Genomic DNA, 18,633 nt, shown 5'->3' on the forward strand with positions numbered 1-18,633 from the left:
GAGGCAGCTCTGACACTGGCACAGGTGAAGATGAATTTTCATTCAGAGCAGTGAGCCTTCTGACTCCATTAATCCTCAGGGTTTTGATGATGAATTTCTTTCTTTTTTTATTTTATTTATTTTCACTCTAATGCCTCCTCCCACTGGCCTGTAACAGCGTGGAGGGAACAGAACAGATGGTGCTTTACGTGGAAGCGCGAGGGCTCATGAGGATACAAAGCCTGCCCACTCTAAAATCACATGACTGCACGTGCAAGGAAAAGCCTTGATTTCCCCTGGGAGACACAGATGCAATGATGTTAGTATTCCCAGTGGGGGGAGAGAGGGGGAAGGCTAACAGGCCATTTACAAGGAAGACCACACTTATACTAATATACTCTTCAGCAGGAACCATGTTTAATCACAAAATAACAGGGGGGCCAATATCTAAAGATTCAAAAACACCAAAGTAAAATAGAGACAAATAAGGGTTTTACTATGCTGCTATGCAAAGCCTATTTAGAAAGAACTAGTAAGAATGTACAGTAGTAGAATACTGGCCTTTAGTTAACCTGCCATTGGCTCTGACCCAGTTTTAATCGGAAGAAGCCAGGATTTACAACCTGCTTAAGGATGGAGTTTGACAACTGCTATAATCAGAAGAGCTGTCAATGTAAGGACAGCTGTCAAGCCAAACCGTAATTCATAAAAAATAATAGCCAAGTCCCAAGACATCCCCAACATTGTCTGTAGTCACTGAATTCAACTATACTTATAGTTTTATGAAAGTTCCAAGAATAGGTTAAGGGTTCTAAAATAAAACCGAGTCAACAAATGGTGACTGAATGCCTGTTAAAAGAAGTTTAAATAATAGTAAGTGGCTAAAAAGATAAAATATGCCCAGCTGATTCCCTGGCATTTGGTAGGTATTTAGAAGATAATAATTCTTACATTCCAAACTATTCTGATGAGCTTAAAAATGCAAAAGTCTAGTGGTGGCCTGGTAAAAAAAGAAATCTAAATTAAAAATGAATCACTCCTATAAGTGATTATGAACTTAAAATATGAATTTTACAAAACATTCCTGGTTCTCAGAATATTTTAATTTTATATATTTGTATGCCAAAACCTCTAACTAATGATATTATTTTAGCATTTAATTATCTTGATTATAATATGTACATTTTGTTTTTTCTACAATGAATATTATAATCTGAGAGAGAAACAGAGGTTGTTTTACTAGATCAATTTTGGGCAGGATTCCCAAATCAGGAATAATTTTTATTAATGTCTAAACTCTCAGTGAACAGAAATAAGACTATAAAAGCATATCGTATACATACAGACAGATATTTATATGTTCACTCACAAATACTTTTGAAAAATAGCCTTGACTCACTCATGGAGGTGACCAATGATAAAGAATTTACATTTGTTTTATTTCTAGAAGGCTACCATGGTTGTAGTTATTTATGAAATTATGAAAAGAGACCTGGAAGTGTAATCAGAAGACCTGGACAGGTGGCCTAGCTCTGCTACCTACAGCCTGTTACCCTGCCAAGGTCAGCTCACCTCCCTGGACTTCAGTGTTTCATTTGCGAATGTAGGAAAACAGGCTGAGCTCAGTCAGACACGTTGGGAAGGTTAAGAAGAGTACATACATGAAAATAGTAAACAACACTTTACGTCCATTCAGTTTTGGATCTCTTTTTTATTGTGAACTTTTTTTTCTATCTCATACCTTTTTTTTAATGTGTGAACTTTTTATTTGAGTATAAAATACATACAGAAGGGTACCGAAATCAGGTATATAAATGTTCTCAACATAAACTTATCCGTATAACTAACTAGCATATAGATCAAGAATTAAATAATTAGAATATCAGAAGCACCCTTGCCAAGTTCACTCCTTTAAACACTACTCACCCCACTTCCCCAGGGTAACAACTCTCTTGTCTAAGGCTGGAGACGAGTTTTCCTGGCTTTGACTTTCATAAAAATGGAAGTATTCCTGCCTTAATTGAGGGAAGTTTTCAGCTATGATATGTTTGGACAAAGTCTCTATCCCTTGTTCTTTCTCTTCTTCTTCAGGAACCCCTATGATGCGAATGTTATTTCTCTTCATGTTGTCACAGAGCTCTCTTATAGTTTCCTCAGACTTTTTGAGTCTCTTTTCTTTTTTCTGCTCTGCTTCCGTGCCTTTATTTATCCTGTCCTCTAACTCGCTGATTCGATTCTCAGCTTCATCCATCCTGCTTTTAATTCCTTCCATTGTGTTCTTCATTTCTGATATTGTATTTGTCATTTCTGACTGATTCTTTTTTATTATTTCAATATCCTTTTTTATATTTGCTATCTCTTTATTTAGGTGTTTGTAATGACCATCTATTGTTGTTCTAATATCTTTGAGCATCCTAACAATCATTATTTTAAACTCTGCATCTGGTAATTTGGTTATATCTGACTCATTCAGGTCCTTTTCTGGGGATTTCTCTTGATTCATTTGTGTTGCATTTCTCTGCTTTCTCATTTTGTCTGTGTAAAAGAAGGTTTTGGCCACTGGAGTCCACTGGGTGTGGCCTCTGTGTTCCCTAGGTGTGGTCTGTCTGCAGGCCTGCCACCCCCTCTGCTGTTGCTGCCTAGGGTGTTTGGGTATGGGTGTTGCTGGTGCCTGCCCACTGTGGCTATTGCTGTGGTTTCTGCCTCTCCTTCATGGGAGTGGCTGTGATCATGTGCTCGGGTGTACAAGCCTCGTTGGCCTTGGCCCTGCCCCCGTGGGTGGCGTTATGCTCCACCCTAAGGGCAGGGGTGAGCACCTTTGCTCAATTGCGGGTCTCCCCGATTCCAGGCTTTCGCCCCGGCCCTGCAGGAGGAGCCCGCTTGTGGAACGGCTGGAAGCCTTGGCTCCACAGGCCGGGTGGGACTGCGTGCCTACGCTCAGTAGCGGGACTCTGCCTGTTCTGGGCTTTTGGCTCCACTCCCGCGGGAGGAGCCGGCTCCCAAATCAGACCACAAGCCTGGGTTCCGCAGGTGGGGCAGGGCTGTGCTCCTGTGCCCTTGCTGAAGAGCGGGTCTCCGCCCCTTCCGGGGCTCCTGCCCTTCCCCCGCAGGCTGGATTGCAGGTGGCCGCAGCTGGGCTTGACCACTTTTGCACGTCCCCTCCTCCCCAGCTGGGCAAGACTGAGCTCACACCTGGGCCTCTGTGGTGGCCAGCCGGATTCCGCCCTTGCCAACAGAACCGCGCTTCTGCATCCGCTGCAGCCCACCCTCGGGCGAGCCCTCAGCCGTGTGGGTGGGGGCACTGCAGCTCAGACCCTAACACTACTGTAGTCCCGAAAGCTCCCTCCTTCTAAGCGACTCTGCTCTGTTGCGGGAGAGCTTGTTTGGCTGGTGTCCTGCTTCCCTTTGCTGGTACTGCTGTTTCCAGGGGAAATATTCACTTCAGATTTGGGGAGTGACTCGTCCCACGGGTTAGGGTGGCTGTCTCTCAAAATGTTTCTCCCTGTGCCTCCTAGATTACACTCTCTTCCTGCTACTCTGGTCCTCTCCTCTCTCCCCATCCCCCGGAGCCCCAGGTGAGTGGTTGTGAGAGAGGTTTTCTGCGCAGTCCCTTTAAGAAGAATCCTGGGTTCTGAGAAATCAGTCTCTTTCTCACAAACAGTATCCTGTCTTGTTTCCAGCTAAATACTGTCCACATGCCTCTTCTAGGCTCTGGGGCTGCAGGCTGGGGCTTTGTTCCTGGGACTCAGGACCCTCCCTTCTCTGCTAAACTCACTTCCCGCCATGCGAGTCTCTCCCTGCTGCCATTCGCTCCGGAGAGCTGGGCAGTCCTCTCCATGTTTCCGCTTTTCCTACCAGTCTCAGTGTGGCTTCTTCAGTGTTCCTTGGTTGAAGAGTTCTCTTAGTTTAGTCCAAAGTTGGTTTTTCCAGATGATGGTTCTTAAAATTAGTTTGTAATCCACTTTGGTTCTGGGAGGTAGAAGTTGGTACGTCCGCCTACTCCATTGCCATCTTGTCTCCTCCAGACTCACAAGTTCAAGAAGCACAGAGAACTCCATTAAAGAGAAACCCAAAGAAATCTACACCAAGACACATCATAATTAAAGTACCAAAGCTAAGTGATAAAGAGAAAATATTAAAAGCTGCTAGAGAAAAAAAGACTATCACCTCCAAAGGATTCCCCATGAGGATGACTTCTGACCTCTCAACAGAAATACTTGAGGCCAGAGGGAATGGCAAGAAATATTCAAAGTAATGCAGAACAAGAGCCTACAACCAAGACTACTTTATCCAGCAAGGCTATCATTTAAAATTGAAGGAGAAATAAAAAGCTTTCCAGACAAAAAAACCCTCAAGGAATTCACTACAACCAAACCAAGGCTGCAAAAAACGCTAAGGGGCCTACTGTAAACAGATCAAAGGAGAAAAAGAATATAGCAAAAGAGGAATACAGTTTTAAAGAATAAAATGGCAATAAACAATTACATATCAATAATAACCTTAAAAGTAAATGGATTAAATGATCCGATCAAAAGACATAGGGTAGCTGCGTGGATAAGAAAACAGGACCCATACATATGCTGTCTACAAGAGACACACTTTAAAACAAAAGATGCACATAGATTGAAGGTAAAAGGATGGAAAAAAAATATTTCACGCAAATGGAAATGAAAAAAAAAAACTGGGGTAGCAATACCTATATCAGACAAAATGGACTGTAAAAACAAAGACCATAAGAGATAAAGAAGGTCACTACATAATGATAAAGGGAGCAATCCAACAGGAAGATATAACCGTTATAAATATCTGCGCATCTAATATGGGAGCACCTAAATATATAAAGCAGACTTTGATGGATTTAAAGGGAGAGATCAACAGCAATACTATAATAGTAGGGGATTTCAATACTCCACTAACATCACTAGATAGATCCTCAAGAAAGAAAATTAACAAAGAAACAACAGACTTAAAGGACACACTAGATCAACTTGATTTAATAGATATCTTCAGAACCTTTCACCCTATAGCAGCAGAATATACATTCTTTTCAAGTGCTCATGGTACATTCTCTAGGATAGACCACATGTTAGGGCACAAAAGTGGTCTCAACAAATTTAAGAAGATTGAAATCCTATCAAGCACTTTCTCTGATCACAATGGCATGAAACTAGAAATGAACCACAACAGAAAAGCTCAAAAATTCTCAAACACATGGAAACTAAATAGCAGGTTGTTAAATAACGAATGGATTAAGAATGAGATCAAAGAAGAAATAAAAAAAATTCCTAGAAACAAATGACAATGAGCATACAACAACTCAAAATCTATGAGACACAGCAAAAGCAGTACTGAGAGGGAAGTTCATAGCACTACAGGCACACTTTAAGAAACTAGAAAAAGCTCAAATAACCCTGCATCTAAAAGAACTAGAAAAAGAGTAGCAAGTAAAGCCCAAATGTAGTAGAAGGAAGGAAATAATAAAGATCAGAGCAGAAATAAATGACATAGAGGCTAAAGAAACAATACAGAGGATCAATGAAACTAGGAGCTGGTTCTTTGAAAAAGTAAACAAGATCGATGAACCTTTAACTAGACTCACCAAGAAAAAAAAGAGAGAGGACTCAAATAAAATTAGAAATGAGAGTCGAAAAATAACAACTGACACAATAGAAATACGAAATATTGTAAGAAAATACTATGAAGAACTGTATGCCAAAAAGCTAGACAACCTAGATAAAATGGACAAATTCCTTGAAACATACAATCTTTCAAAAATCAATCTGGAAGAATCAGAAAACCTAAACAGACTGATTACACCAAATGAGATCAAAACAGTTATCAAAAAACTTCCAACAAAGAAAAGTCCGGGGACTGATGGCTTCAGAAGTGAATTCTACCAAATATTCAAAGAAGAACTAACTCCTATCCTCCTCAAGCTATTTCAAAAAATTCAAGAGGAAGGAAGACTTCCAAGCTCTTTTTATGAGGTGAGCATAATTCTGATTCCAAAACCAGGTAAAGACAACACAAAGAAAGAAAATTATAGACCAATATCTCTGAAGAATATATTATAGATGCTAAAATCCTGAACAAAATATTAGCAAACCGGATCCAACAATATATGGAAAAAATCATACACCATGATCAAGTGGGATTTATTCTGGGGAGGCAAGGCTGGTACAATATTCGCAAATCAATCAATGTGATTCATCACATAAACAAAAGGAAGGACAAAAACCACATGATAATTTCAATAGATGCAGAAAAAGCATTTGATAAAATCCAGCACCCGTTCATGATAAAAATTCTCAGCAAAGTGGGAATACAGTGAACATACCTCAACATGATAAAAGCCATTTATGACAAACCCACAGCCAACATCATACTCAATGGGCAAAACAAGGCAGGAGTGGGTGCACCCCTTTCACCACTCTTATTCAACATAGTCCTGGAAGTCCTAACCACAGCAATCAGACAAGAAGAAGAAATAAAAGGCATTCAAGTTGGAAAAGAAGAAGTAAAACTATCATTATTTGCAGATGATATGATATTGTATATAGAAAACCCTAAAGTCTCAGTCAAAAAACTACTGGACCTGATAAATGAATTCAGCAAAGTGGCAGAATATAAAATTAATACTCAGAAATCAGAGGCATTTTTATAAGCCAACAATGAACAGTCAGAAAGAGAAATTAAGGAAACAATCCCCTTCACTATTACAACCAAAAAAATAAAGTACCTAGGAGTAAATTTAACCAAGGAGACTAAAGATGTACTAGGAAAATAATAAAACACTGATAAAAGAAATCAAGGAAGATACAAACAAGTGGAAGCATATACCGTGCTCATGGTTAGGAAGAATAAACATCATTAAAATGTCTATATTACCCAAAGCAATCTATAAATTCAATGCAATACCAATTAAAATACCAATGACATACTTCAAAGATATAGATCACATATTCCAAAAATTTATATGGAACCAAAGAAGAACACAAATAGCCTAGGTAATCTTAGAAAAGAATAAAGTGGGAGGTATCACACTTCCTGATATCAAGTTATACTACAAAGCCATTGTACTCAAAACAGCCTGGTACTGGCATAAGAACAGGCACATAGATCAATGGAACAGAACAGAGAACCCAGAAACAAACCCACAGCTCTATGGACAACTGATATTTGACAAAGGAGGTAAGAGCATACAATGGAGCAAAGACAGCCTCTTTAATAAATGGTGTTGGGCCCGACCAGGCGGTGGCGCAGTGGATGGAGTGTTGGACTGGGATGTGGAGGACCCAGGTTCGAGACCCCGAGGTCACCAGCTTGAGTGTGAGCTCATCTGGTTTGAGCAAAGCTCACCAGCTTGGACCCAAGGTCACTGGCTTGAGCAAGGGGTCACTCGGTCTGCTGTAGCTCCCCGGTCAAGGCACATATGAGAAATCAATCAATGAACAATTAAGGAGCTGCAACAAAGAATTGATGTTTCTCATCTCTCTCCCTTCCTCTCTGTCCCTGTCTGTCCCTCTCTCTGACTCTCTCTTTCTCTCCCACAAGAAAAAAAAAAAGGTGTTGGGATAATTGGACAGCTACCTACAAAAAAATGAAACTAGACCACCAACTTAAACCATTCACAAAAATAAACTGAAAATGGATAAAAGACTTAAATGTAAGTCGTAAAACCATAAGCATCTTAGACATAGGCAGTAAGCTCTCTGACCTCTCTCGCAGCGATATATTTGCCGATTTATCTCCACAGGGAAGTGAAATAAAAGAGGATAAACAAATGGGACTTTATCAAACTAAAAAGCCTTTGCACAGCTAAAGACAATAAGAACAGAATAAAAAGACAAACTACACAATGGGAGAACATATTTGACAATACATCTGATAAGGGGTTAATAATCAAAATTTATAAAGAACTTGTAAATCTCAACACCAGGAAGACAAACAATCCAATCAAAAAATGGGAAAAAGAAATGAATAGACACTTCTCTAAAGAGGACATACAGATGGCCAATAGGCATATGAAAAAATGCTCAACACCACTAATCAGAAATGCAAATTAAAACCACAATGAGATATCACCTCATACCAGTCAGAATGGTGCTCATCAACAAAACAACACAGAATAAGTGCTGGAGAGGATGTGGAGAAAAGGGAACTCTCCTGCGCTGCTGGTGGGAATGTAGACTGGTGCAGCCTCTGTGGAAAACACTCACAGTATGGAGATTCCTCAAAAAATTGAAAATCGAACTGCCTTTTGACCCAGCTATCCCACTTTTAGGAATATACCCCAAGAACACCATAGAACTTCTCCAAAAGGAGAAATGCACCCCCATGTTTGTGGCAGCATTATTCACAATAGCAAAGATCTGGAAACAACCCAAGTGTCCATCAGAGGACGAGTGGATTAAAAAGCTTTGGCACATATATACTATGGAATACTACTCAAGCCATACGAAATGATGACATCGGATCATTTATAATAACATGGATGGACCTTGATAACATTATACAAAGTGAAATAAGTAAATCAGAAAAAACTAAGAACTATATGAATCCATACATAGATGGGACATAAAAATGAGACTCAGAGACATGGACAAGAATGTGATGGTAATGGGTGGGGGGTATGGGGTGAGGAAGGAGAGAGAGGGAGTGGGGGGAGGGGAGGGGCACAAAGAAAACCAGATAGAAGGTGACGAAGACAATTTGACTTTGGGTGAGGGGTATGCAGTATAATCAAATGTCAAAATAATCTGGAGAAGTTTTCTCTCAACATATGTACCCTGATTTATCAATGTCACTGCATTAAATTTAATAATAATAATAAAAAAAGGAAGTAAACAGTATGCACTCTTTTGCATCTGGCACCTTGAACTCAACAGTATATTTATGAGATTCATCCAAGGTTTTGAACTAACTGTTCTTTCTCACTGCTGTATAGAATTTCACTGGATGAATACCTTATCTTGATCACCTAATTTCTGAATCTGCAGATTCCAATGTTTTATCAGTTAAAAACATTATCAGTAAATATATACTCAAATATTGATCCTACCCTAATTTCTCCCTTCGGAACTTCTATTATATTAAAAGATACTGAATGTTCTCCTTTATACTCCACATCTCTTTCCCATTTTCTGCTCTTTCTGCACTCCGTTTAGAACTATCTTCAGTTCACCATTTTTAATTGTGCCATTTCTGCACTTTAACATAGCCATTGTAAGATTTCTGTACTTTTTATTTATTATTATTATTCAAGTTCTTTTTGGTCCTCTTTCAAAACTGCCGTTCCTTTTTGGAGTGGTAGTCTTATGTTTTTGATTCCTGGATTTTATATATACTGATGTTGATACTTTCTATGTAATAGTTTTATTTAAGTTCCTCCAATTCTAATCCTATGGTTAATTGTGCTAACGTTCACGCAAGTATATTTTGTGACTGTGGACTGTGAGTGCAGAAGGCATCTTTCTCCAGGAATGTTGTGCTGCTTTGGCTGAGGATGTGTCCTTCAAGAGAAGTTTACATTTATATCCGCCAAATCTCTAAGGCAGTGGTTCTCAAACTTTTTGAAGTCAGGGCGCATTTAAAATCCTACAAATAATTGTAGGCGCACTATATACAAATTTCTGAGAAATGCGTTAAAATAATTAAGTAAAATATTAAAGAAAAAGAATACAAAGTCCAAGCGTGCTTTTATGGTAATTAAACAAAATAAATACGACAAAATTAAATTTATTCTGACATTAAAAAACATTTTTTATGTTACATTTTTTGAGTTATGCTTTTTAAAATTCGTAAAAAAGGGGTTAAAAAATAAAAAACGACAAAAAAGTTATCTGTTTATATATATAGATACATTCTTAGTAAGATTTAGTAAATTCAGCAGGTCCTGGTGTGAATCTTTTTTTCAGTCTTGTGTTTATGAGAAACATGAGTCTGACGTGTCCTAGCGATTTCTTCAATGTGTGGGCATAAATTTGAAAGGCAAACTCATTTCCTTGTCAATACATTAAAGAATTTCTCTCTTTTTACTCTTAATTATGTTGAGGGGAGAAATCCTAATTCACATAAATAGGATGTTGAAAATTGTAGTAAAATGTTCAAAGCTTTTTTAGATGTTGCTACATATTCTTCTTTTATAGAAATCTAAAAGGCTTCAAGAGACAATTCCTTATGTTTAATCATCAATCCAAAACCCCCACCATACATATCATCTTGACTTTACACCAAAGGATAGAAGAAACTTGCCTCCAGTCTTTCCCGGGAACATGGGGGGTAGTGTAAACAATCCAGCACCACAGCTTAACAGCCTTTTGCAACCTAATCAGGCAAGTGAGGTGGGGGGTTGGGCAGACTGTCAGCTTGTAGCCAATTCCCCACACCTGTTCCCCAAAAATCTAAAATCCAAAAACCTTGTTGGTTTTTTGGCCCCTAACAGGCACATATTTCTCTAGAATACCATAGGGCACACCTGGAAATCTTCTGGGGCGCACACTTTGAGAATCACTGCCCTTACTATGAACACTTCCTGACTTGAGGATTCCTGAAACAACCATAGACTATAAATTTAAACCCTAAACTTGTGTGAGGTGGGGCTGTGGAAAATAAGCTTCTTTGTCTTTTTCACACCAGTGGGATGTTTTCTAATCTATTAAAAAATATATTTTTTAAACTGAGGGTACAGCCCTTTGAAGGTCCTAGCTTATGTGCAGGGTCTCAGTTCCTTCTGGGTCAGGAAGCATCATTTCCAGGCTTTGCTGGCAATGAGAACCAAGCCCATAACTTTCCAGATTAGATCTGGTGTTAGCTCATACACTCACCACTATGGCTACAGGATCCTTGTTTATTGGTGGGAGGTGAAGGACATCCCAAGTCTGGAGCATCCCTTACCTTAAAAGAGGGTGTTGGACACAGTTTATCTGGCAAATAGTAGGTGCTCAATAAATATTTGTTGAATGAATGCAATATAATGGAGAAGATAAGTCATAGTCATAGTACTTATTGAGTCTATGATATTTAGATTTAAAATAATTTAAATTTAATTTTCAAACAGGTAATATATGTCTGTGGTTCCAAATACGGAAGGTATTAAAAGATTGATAGGAAAAAATGATTATCCTATGCTTGTATTCTAGTCCCTCTAGTTGTCTCCTCTTCCCTAGACAACCAACTTTACCTTTTTGTGTATCCTTCCAGAGATTATTTTATGCATTTACTAGCAAATATGTACAGATATAGTCATGGCAGCACACCATATACACTGTTGTGCACCTTAATTTTTTCACTTAATATCTTATGACATTTCTTCTATATCAGTACATAAAGCAAATATAGCTTATTTTAAAGCCAGTCAGAAAGGCCTTTTGAAAAATCCTGACCCTGTTGTTAGATATGTATTTTATATTTATTAAACCAAAATAGACACATTCTCACACCATAAACTTTCACCTCTAATGATTAACAGGGGATGACAGAGTGACCTATCTACAATCTCAAGGGCACATTCAGTCCAGTTTAGCTGTTTATATAATTTCTATATGAAGATATGAAAGGAAAACACACCACATGCCATGGAAAAGGGACTAAAAATGTGTGAGCGAGCAGATGAAGAAGGAATGAGGGATGGGATTCTTATGAGAATTTTGAATTTGTAGTTTAGGGAGAATCCATAATTACGATTCTGAGTTTTCTCATTCATTAATAGGGACTATTTCTCCTATTTTTGTCTTTTTCTTTTTTTTTAGGTGAAAAGAGGGGTGATAGTGAGGCAGACTCCCTCATGTGCCCGACAGGGATCCACCAGCAACCCATCTGGGGCTGATGCTCAAGTACCGAGCTGTTTTTAGCATCTGAGGCTGATGAGCTCCAATGGAGCCAGTCTCAGTGCCAGGGGCCATGCTTGAACCAATCGAGCTATTGGCTGTGGGAAGGGAAGAGGGAGGAGAAACAGATGGTTGCTTCTTTTGTGTGCCCTGATCAGGAATCAAACCTAGGACATCCATATGCTGGGTCAACACTTTATCCACTGAGCAACCAGCCAGGGCCCTATTTATGTCTTTTTTTTTCTTTTTTTTTTCTGTATTTTTCTGAAGCCGGAAACGGGGAGAGACAGTCAGACAGACTCCTGCATGCGCCCGACCGGGATCCACCCGGCACGCCCACCAGGGGGCGATGCTCTGCCCACCAGGGGGCGATGCTCTGCCCCTCCGGGGCGTCGCTCTGTTGCCACCAGAGCCACTCCAGCGCCTGGGGCAGAGGCCAAGGAGCCATCCCCAGCGCCCGGGCCATCTTTGTTCCAGTGGAGCCTCGGCTGCAGGAGGGGAAGAGAGAGACAGAGAGGAAGGAGAGGGGGAGGGGTGGAGAAGCAGATGGGCGCTTCTCCTGTGTGCCCTGGCCAGGAATCGAACCCGGGACTTCTGCACGCCAGGCCAACGCTCTACCACTGAGCCAACTGGCCAGGGCCCCTATTTATGTCTTTTTAAAAAATCTTTTAAAAAAGTAATGTAATTTTGCCTGGCCTGTGGTGGTGCAGTGGATGGACAGCTGACCTGCAACACTGAGGTCGCCAGTTTGAAACCCTGGGTTTGCCTGGTTCAAAGCACACATGATAAGCAACCAATGAACAGCTAGAGTGAAGCAGCTACTTCTCGCCCCTGCCCCTATACCTACTGTCTCTGTAAAATCAATAAATAAAATCTTTAAAACAAAAATAAATGTAAAAAAGTAATTTTTTCTATGAAGGTTTTGTATATCTTTTGGTAGGATGAGTTTTAGGATTTTGTTACTATTATAAATAATACCTTTAATTTTTTTCATTTTCTACCTTGTTATACTAATGTTTAAGAATGTAATTTAAAAAATGATCTTGTATTCAGCATCTTGGCTAAACACTGTACTATTAGTTTTAATAATTTGACCGTAGAGTCTTAAATTTCTATATAGCTACTTATATTGTTAGAAATTAATGAAGGGTTTCTTTCTTTTTATTCATCCCATATAGCTTTAATTTTTTTGCTTTTGTTTCTGTGTAGTTTAGAATTCCAATACAATATTAAAGAGCAATAGCTGTGGTAGACATCCTTTTCTTGTTCCTGATTTTTAAGGAAATGCTTCAAATATTCCATCTTTAATGTTTGTATTAGGTTTCTGATATATAACTTAATCATGTCATAGAATTTTCCTTCCATTCCCTAGTTATTTTAAGAGTTTTATCATAAGTAGTAATATTAGCTAACACTGAGTATATACCATTTGCAAGATATTGTTCAAAGTACTTTACATGGAATAACTCACATGTTCAAAACAAATCTCTGCGGTTATTATCCCTATTTCAACGAGTAAACAGGTATAATCAAGTTAAGTAATCTGTTCAAGTTGAGTAGTAGAACTAGAATTTGAATCCAGAAGTCTCACTTAAGAGTTCAACGTCTTAATCACTTTTCCACTTCTTAGAATAAAGCGCTGGATATCTTCAAATGCTTTTTCTGCATTTGATTTAACCATATAATTTTTCACATAATTTGCACATAATATGAAAATTACATTATAAATTTTTAAAATGTTAAATCATCTTTGAATACCTGGGATAAATTCAACTTCATCAATAACTGATCTTTCTTTTTAAAATACACTTAATTTAGGATTTTAGTGAGACCGACTCACAATTTTTTTTCCTGCTAATTTCTGGTACCCAGGTTACACTAGCTAAACTCACAAATGAGCTGGGGTATGCATTTGGTGACACTTTACTCTTTATTATCAGGCTGATAAGTTTCCATAACAGCTAGCCCAATAATCTAGACTCCTTGACAATCCAGTGAGGGTCCCGACATCCAAGCAAATGTGAAGCAATGGACAAAAGTGCCCAGGGGCATCTGGGTTACTTCTGAATCTGGGGACTGAGGAAACTGGCAAAACAGCCTAATGTATTCCCTCCCAAAAGTCTGAAGGTGCATCCTTAATCTGATTTAAATACTGATGGCTGTCTTTTATTCAACTATATTCACACCCAAATAGAATAAAAGAATACTTTTACTGGTACTTCAAAGTTTACAAAATACTTCAATGTCTTTTATCTCACTGATTACCCAGTAGCTCTTTAAAGCCATGCTATGTCCATCTTACAGACTACCCTCTATTTTATAGATGATCTAAATGAAATTAATGACGCTAATTAGTAGGGGAAATGAGTTAAAAAATAAAATCTATTTTTCTTCACTTCAAACTACACCAAGAAAGTATTGCTTGCAGGATAGATTCTAGCTCCTACAGTAACAGTAATTATTGTCTTAGTTGTCACTGACAGTAAAAAAATTGAGTAATACATTTTCAAAGGAGGGATGGAGAAGACTTCATTTCTATTGATAGCACAGAAATGCCCAATTTACTATTAATTTGTCCATAAGAATTTTAATGTACCTCCAACTTTAGAGGTTATTAATCTGCTTTTTAAAAAAATGTTTACTATATCTCTGCTAGTGGCCAGGCATTTTTCTAAGCACTACACAGGGCTGGACAAAGTTGAGATAAAACACACAGAAAGAAGTTTCAAATGATTATTAACAATTCAGAAACATCTTACCATAATGTAGAGCTGTTTGACCTTCATTGTCCTGTAAAAGAATAACACAGAAGTCTAAATTACTGCAAAAGTATGGAAGTACACAGTGACAGCAAATACATCTGATATTACAATGTTTCATAGATTTATCAGATATAGGAAATGAAGTCAGTTTTTTGAGCCTCATAGTAACTTTTGATGAAGGTCTTTAACTTGGAGAAAAGGAGAATGTTTATTAGAATAGTAGGGTGGGGAGAAGAATGGAAGTGACTGTTTAACAGGTACAGAATTTGTTTAGGAAGGTGAAAAAGTTCTGGAGGCGAACACTGGTGATTGTTGCACAACAATGTGAATGTACTTAATACCATGGGCCTTCACACTTCAAAATGGTCAAAAGGTTAATTTTGTTATGTGTATTTCACCACCTCTTAAAAAAGAAAAAGGCGTGAGCTAAAAACTGCAAATGGCAATGTTCTCTACCTCTTGGAAAACAGAGTCTGTAGTGGGGAGAGGAGCAGGAGAGAAGTGAGCGATGGACAGGGAAAGAGAGTCTGGTTCTTGTTATTCCAACTATACCCTGCTTTCTTGGTTAGGTGAGACAACCACAACATACTCCTAAGACACAGTGATCTTTTGGTCACTTGCAAACAAGAATCTTCACTAATATGCAATGCAAGGCAATTTGTGACCCAAACCTTGGTCATCTTCTTCCCAATTCCTTTCCCTTCCATTTGTGTAACTCAATTATTAGCCAGAACAGCTCCTGGACTCAGGCCTCTGTAAATGCTCTCCATTCTGCTGGAAAACTCTCCTGTAAGCTTTTAAAGATACTGTCTTGTACTTTCTCCATGTTTCAAAATCTGTCATTGATACATTTGAGCATTTTAAGTAGACTTATTTTCTAGTCCCTAACAATCACTATATATTTTTTATTTGAATTCAGGGAGAGGAGGTGGAGTGACGATACATGTGTGTTTGTTGGGCTGCCTAAGGTGTGCTTTCTGTCGATAACGTCCTGTGTGCTTTATAATTTTGGACTGGAAATTTATTTTGAGTGGGATTTGATCTGTGAAAGATTCTGTGTTGTGTTCCCTGGAAATTCTTTCCGTCCACAATGACTTTGCTTTTGTTTCTGCCAGGCACCATGGGGATATTATCAGTATGAGATCCTTGTGTTGATTTATTAGCTTGGGGATTTCTGAACACTTAAGTAGTGTAAATTTAAAAAGGGCAAACCTCTCTCCCTTCTCACATCCCACAACTGGTCTTGGAGCACCAGCCAAGACTAACTCTCCATGTCAGCTCTGTGTTGGTGGGCAGACTGTTTACTTGTTTCCTGATAGTGGTTGGTGTGGAGATCTCTACCCCACGGGTACTGAGATTGGCCAATGTTGGTTTACACTTACCACTTCCTTCTTAAAGCTTTGGGTTTTAAAAACCTTCATTTTACAACCTTTTCAACTCAGATCATGTTCTTCAGGCCAACTCCCAGGCCTGAGGTGGGTCTGGTGTCCCCGCTTCCTACACGGGCACAGCACACACTGTGTACTCATCTGTCTCTCCTCCTGAGGCTGTTCACTGCTCACAGGCGAGAACTGAGTCTTTCATCCACAGACTCTCACTGTCCTGCATACAGTGTGTGCTTTCATAAGATGAAAGAATGAACATACTAATCATTCCTCATCGGTTTATTCTTTAATCTCTTGACTTTCCTTTCTTCTTTTACCTGAACCTTTAAAAAAAATCCCCACAATATTTCCTATAATGTGGAGTATGATGCCAGATGTAATAGTCCAATGTGGGTCTAAACAATGATGAACAAGAGATACAGTTAATAGTTAACCAGGTGCAAAATCACTAGTATATTCAGGTTGACTTCTAGCCCTTTTTTCTTCTATATGTGCACAGAACATGCTGGTCATTCTTGAGAGGTTCTCTGCTCCATGTATTCTGAACTAATCCTATCTCACTTTTATTATTTTTGATCTTGTCCTCATTTTATTAATAATTATTTTCCTTAAAAATTTAGTTTTCTTCTCCCTCCAGATTGGGCACTCAATCAAATCAAAGTTTATTTTTTTATTCTACCATATGAAACACTGATGAAAATGTTAACTATTTTGCTGAGAACTGATACAGAGGAGCCACTAATACCACTGCTGTTTTCTGTGCATAAAACTCTGTAGCAGAGTCCTGAGTTTTCCCTACTGCTAAATACATTTTATCAAGCTGACTCAAAAGCTACATTTTCAAGTCAAGATTATATATATATAATATTGCAGTCATGGAAACAACATGCTTTCCAGATGTTCTCTATGAGCAGAAAATTCTGCTTAGTGCTACTGGATTTCTTTTTTTTTTTTATGGTCATTTGACCATAATGACATTGATACTCTAATTTGATTCACATTGGATCTACTATCTCTGCCAATTCAGTTCTAAAGATATAGTACTAAGGCAGCATGAGTCATTAAAAGAGTAACAGAGCTGCATGGAGGGGGTAAATTGTCCCATGTGCCTAATAAAAGGTTTTGTTCTTAGTTAATAATTTGATATTAAATAATTTTATTTTAAAAATAGCATTTCAAGTGAATATATGAGGAGGCACTGCAGAAAACTGGCTATGAGGTTTTAGAGGTAGTGATAAAAATTATGAGTTAGTAATATAATTTGGGGTAATTTTAGTATTATTTCTAAGCTTAGAATGTATTGTCTCTTTTTATGAGATTTGTGACTCTATAATAGACTATGATTAAACTAATTTGACAATTTAGAAGTCTGCAAATGTATTTTATGATTTTTGAAAAGAATTTTCTAGATATGAGTTAAGCCTTCAGTTGAAGGGTACAGGCATACTCCTCACTTGAAAAAAAAAGTAAGGATAGTACCACCTCATTTAACTTGCATTTTAGAGAGTGAAAAACCTGCTGACGGGTTTTTTCCAAATAATTGGAACATTACCCTTTGAGCATGCATGTAATAGGAAAAAGTTACTCTTCACTTGTACTCTGAATTGGAATAGCATCTGTATGTTTACAAACATTTTTCATCGATTAAAATTATTAGCTATTTCCAATAACCACCAAAACAGTTAAAATCATAGTTATTATAAATAGCTCTTTACAATGACAAGCATGGCGGGCTACCCCACCAGCCCACCCACCTTGTTTGCCGTATTCTTCACATAACCATGCCTAATTTGTGGCTTTTGCGTTCAGATGCTGTGAACTGATGTGTTACAGGGTTTAATGTGAAATATTGGTATTTTTGATCTTTCAACTTAGAGCATGTCCACCTAGAAATCAATTAGAGCAGGGATATGAACCTAAGAACCATGACTCCAGTCACAGACTTGATTGGCAAGTGGAGGAACAGAAAGAGGAGGACAACCAAGTTGTCTTCTAATTCTATTATCTTTTCTGTCTTCCAAGGGTACTAGAGAAAAGAAGTACTTTAAAAAGAACATCAAGAGTTTTTCTCAATTCTGAATTGTTTACATGTCTAACTACCTTGATATAGCTAAAGAACAGGTATTTGGGTGAAACAAAGGATTATTATTTTAAATTATTCTCTAATCAAATTGTAGTCTTTAGGGACTCAAATGTAAATTATTCTTTCATTCATCTTTTGTATGCCTAGCACATAAGTACTCAAATGTTTGATCAATGAACTTAATGATTATAAACTAACATAAACCCTGTCCAGTTTTTAAACATTAATAATTATTTTAAATCAACTACTATAATACTCTTACTATTATAATTATGATGCTTTAATAAAACACATCATCTTGTATCTACAAAATCTTACCTTCTGTTATTCGTCTTTGTATGTTAAAGTGGAATTTGTATTAAAGCAAGAATGTAACTCCAAACATTTTTTCTTGGTATCCTCAAAACAGAATATAGGAACCCAAACCTTAGTCTTTATAAACATTCTGTTTTAAAATATATTACAAAGAATAAATGGAATTGAATGTCAAGAATGAGTAAGTGAAAGCTTTTACTCATCTGGTTTACAACTTATATCAGCTAATTTTTCTAAAGTTGATTAAATTTTTTGGTTGTTTCATTTCAAATGACCACACC

General features: G+C 37.9%; 1 protein-coding gene across 2 annotated transcripts in view; it reads right to left on the minus strand.

The window, feature by feature from the left end:
* Positions 1 to 18,633, minus strand: part of ACBD6 (acyl-CoA binding domain containing 6) — a 149,857-nt gene that overhangs the window by 9,343 nt on the left and 121,881 nt on the right. The window contains exon 7 of one of the 2 annotated variants that reach the window (XM_066361668.1): positions 14,567 to 14,597. The exons of the other annotated variant lie outside the window; for it this stretch is intronic. Within the exon in view, the coding sequence (XP_066217765.1) occupies positions 14,567 to 14,597 (31 nt within the window). The remainder of the gene's footprint in view (positions 1 to 14,566; positions 14,598 to 18,633) is intronic. 2 annotated transcript variants of the gene reach the window in all.

Source organism: Saccopteryx leptura, chromosome 2 (genome assembly GCF_036850995.1).
Source record: "Saccopteryx leptura isolate mSacLep1 chromosome 2, mSacLep1_pri_phased_curated, whole genome shotgun sequence".
In the NCBI taxonomy this organism is placed as follows: Eukaryota; Metazoa; Chordata; class Mammalia; order Chiroptera; family Emballonuridae; genus Saccopteryx; species Saccopteryx leptura.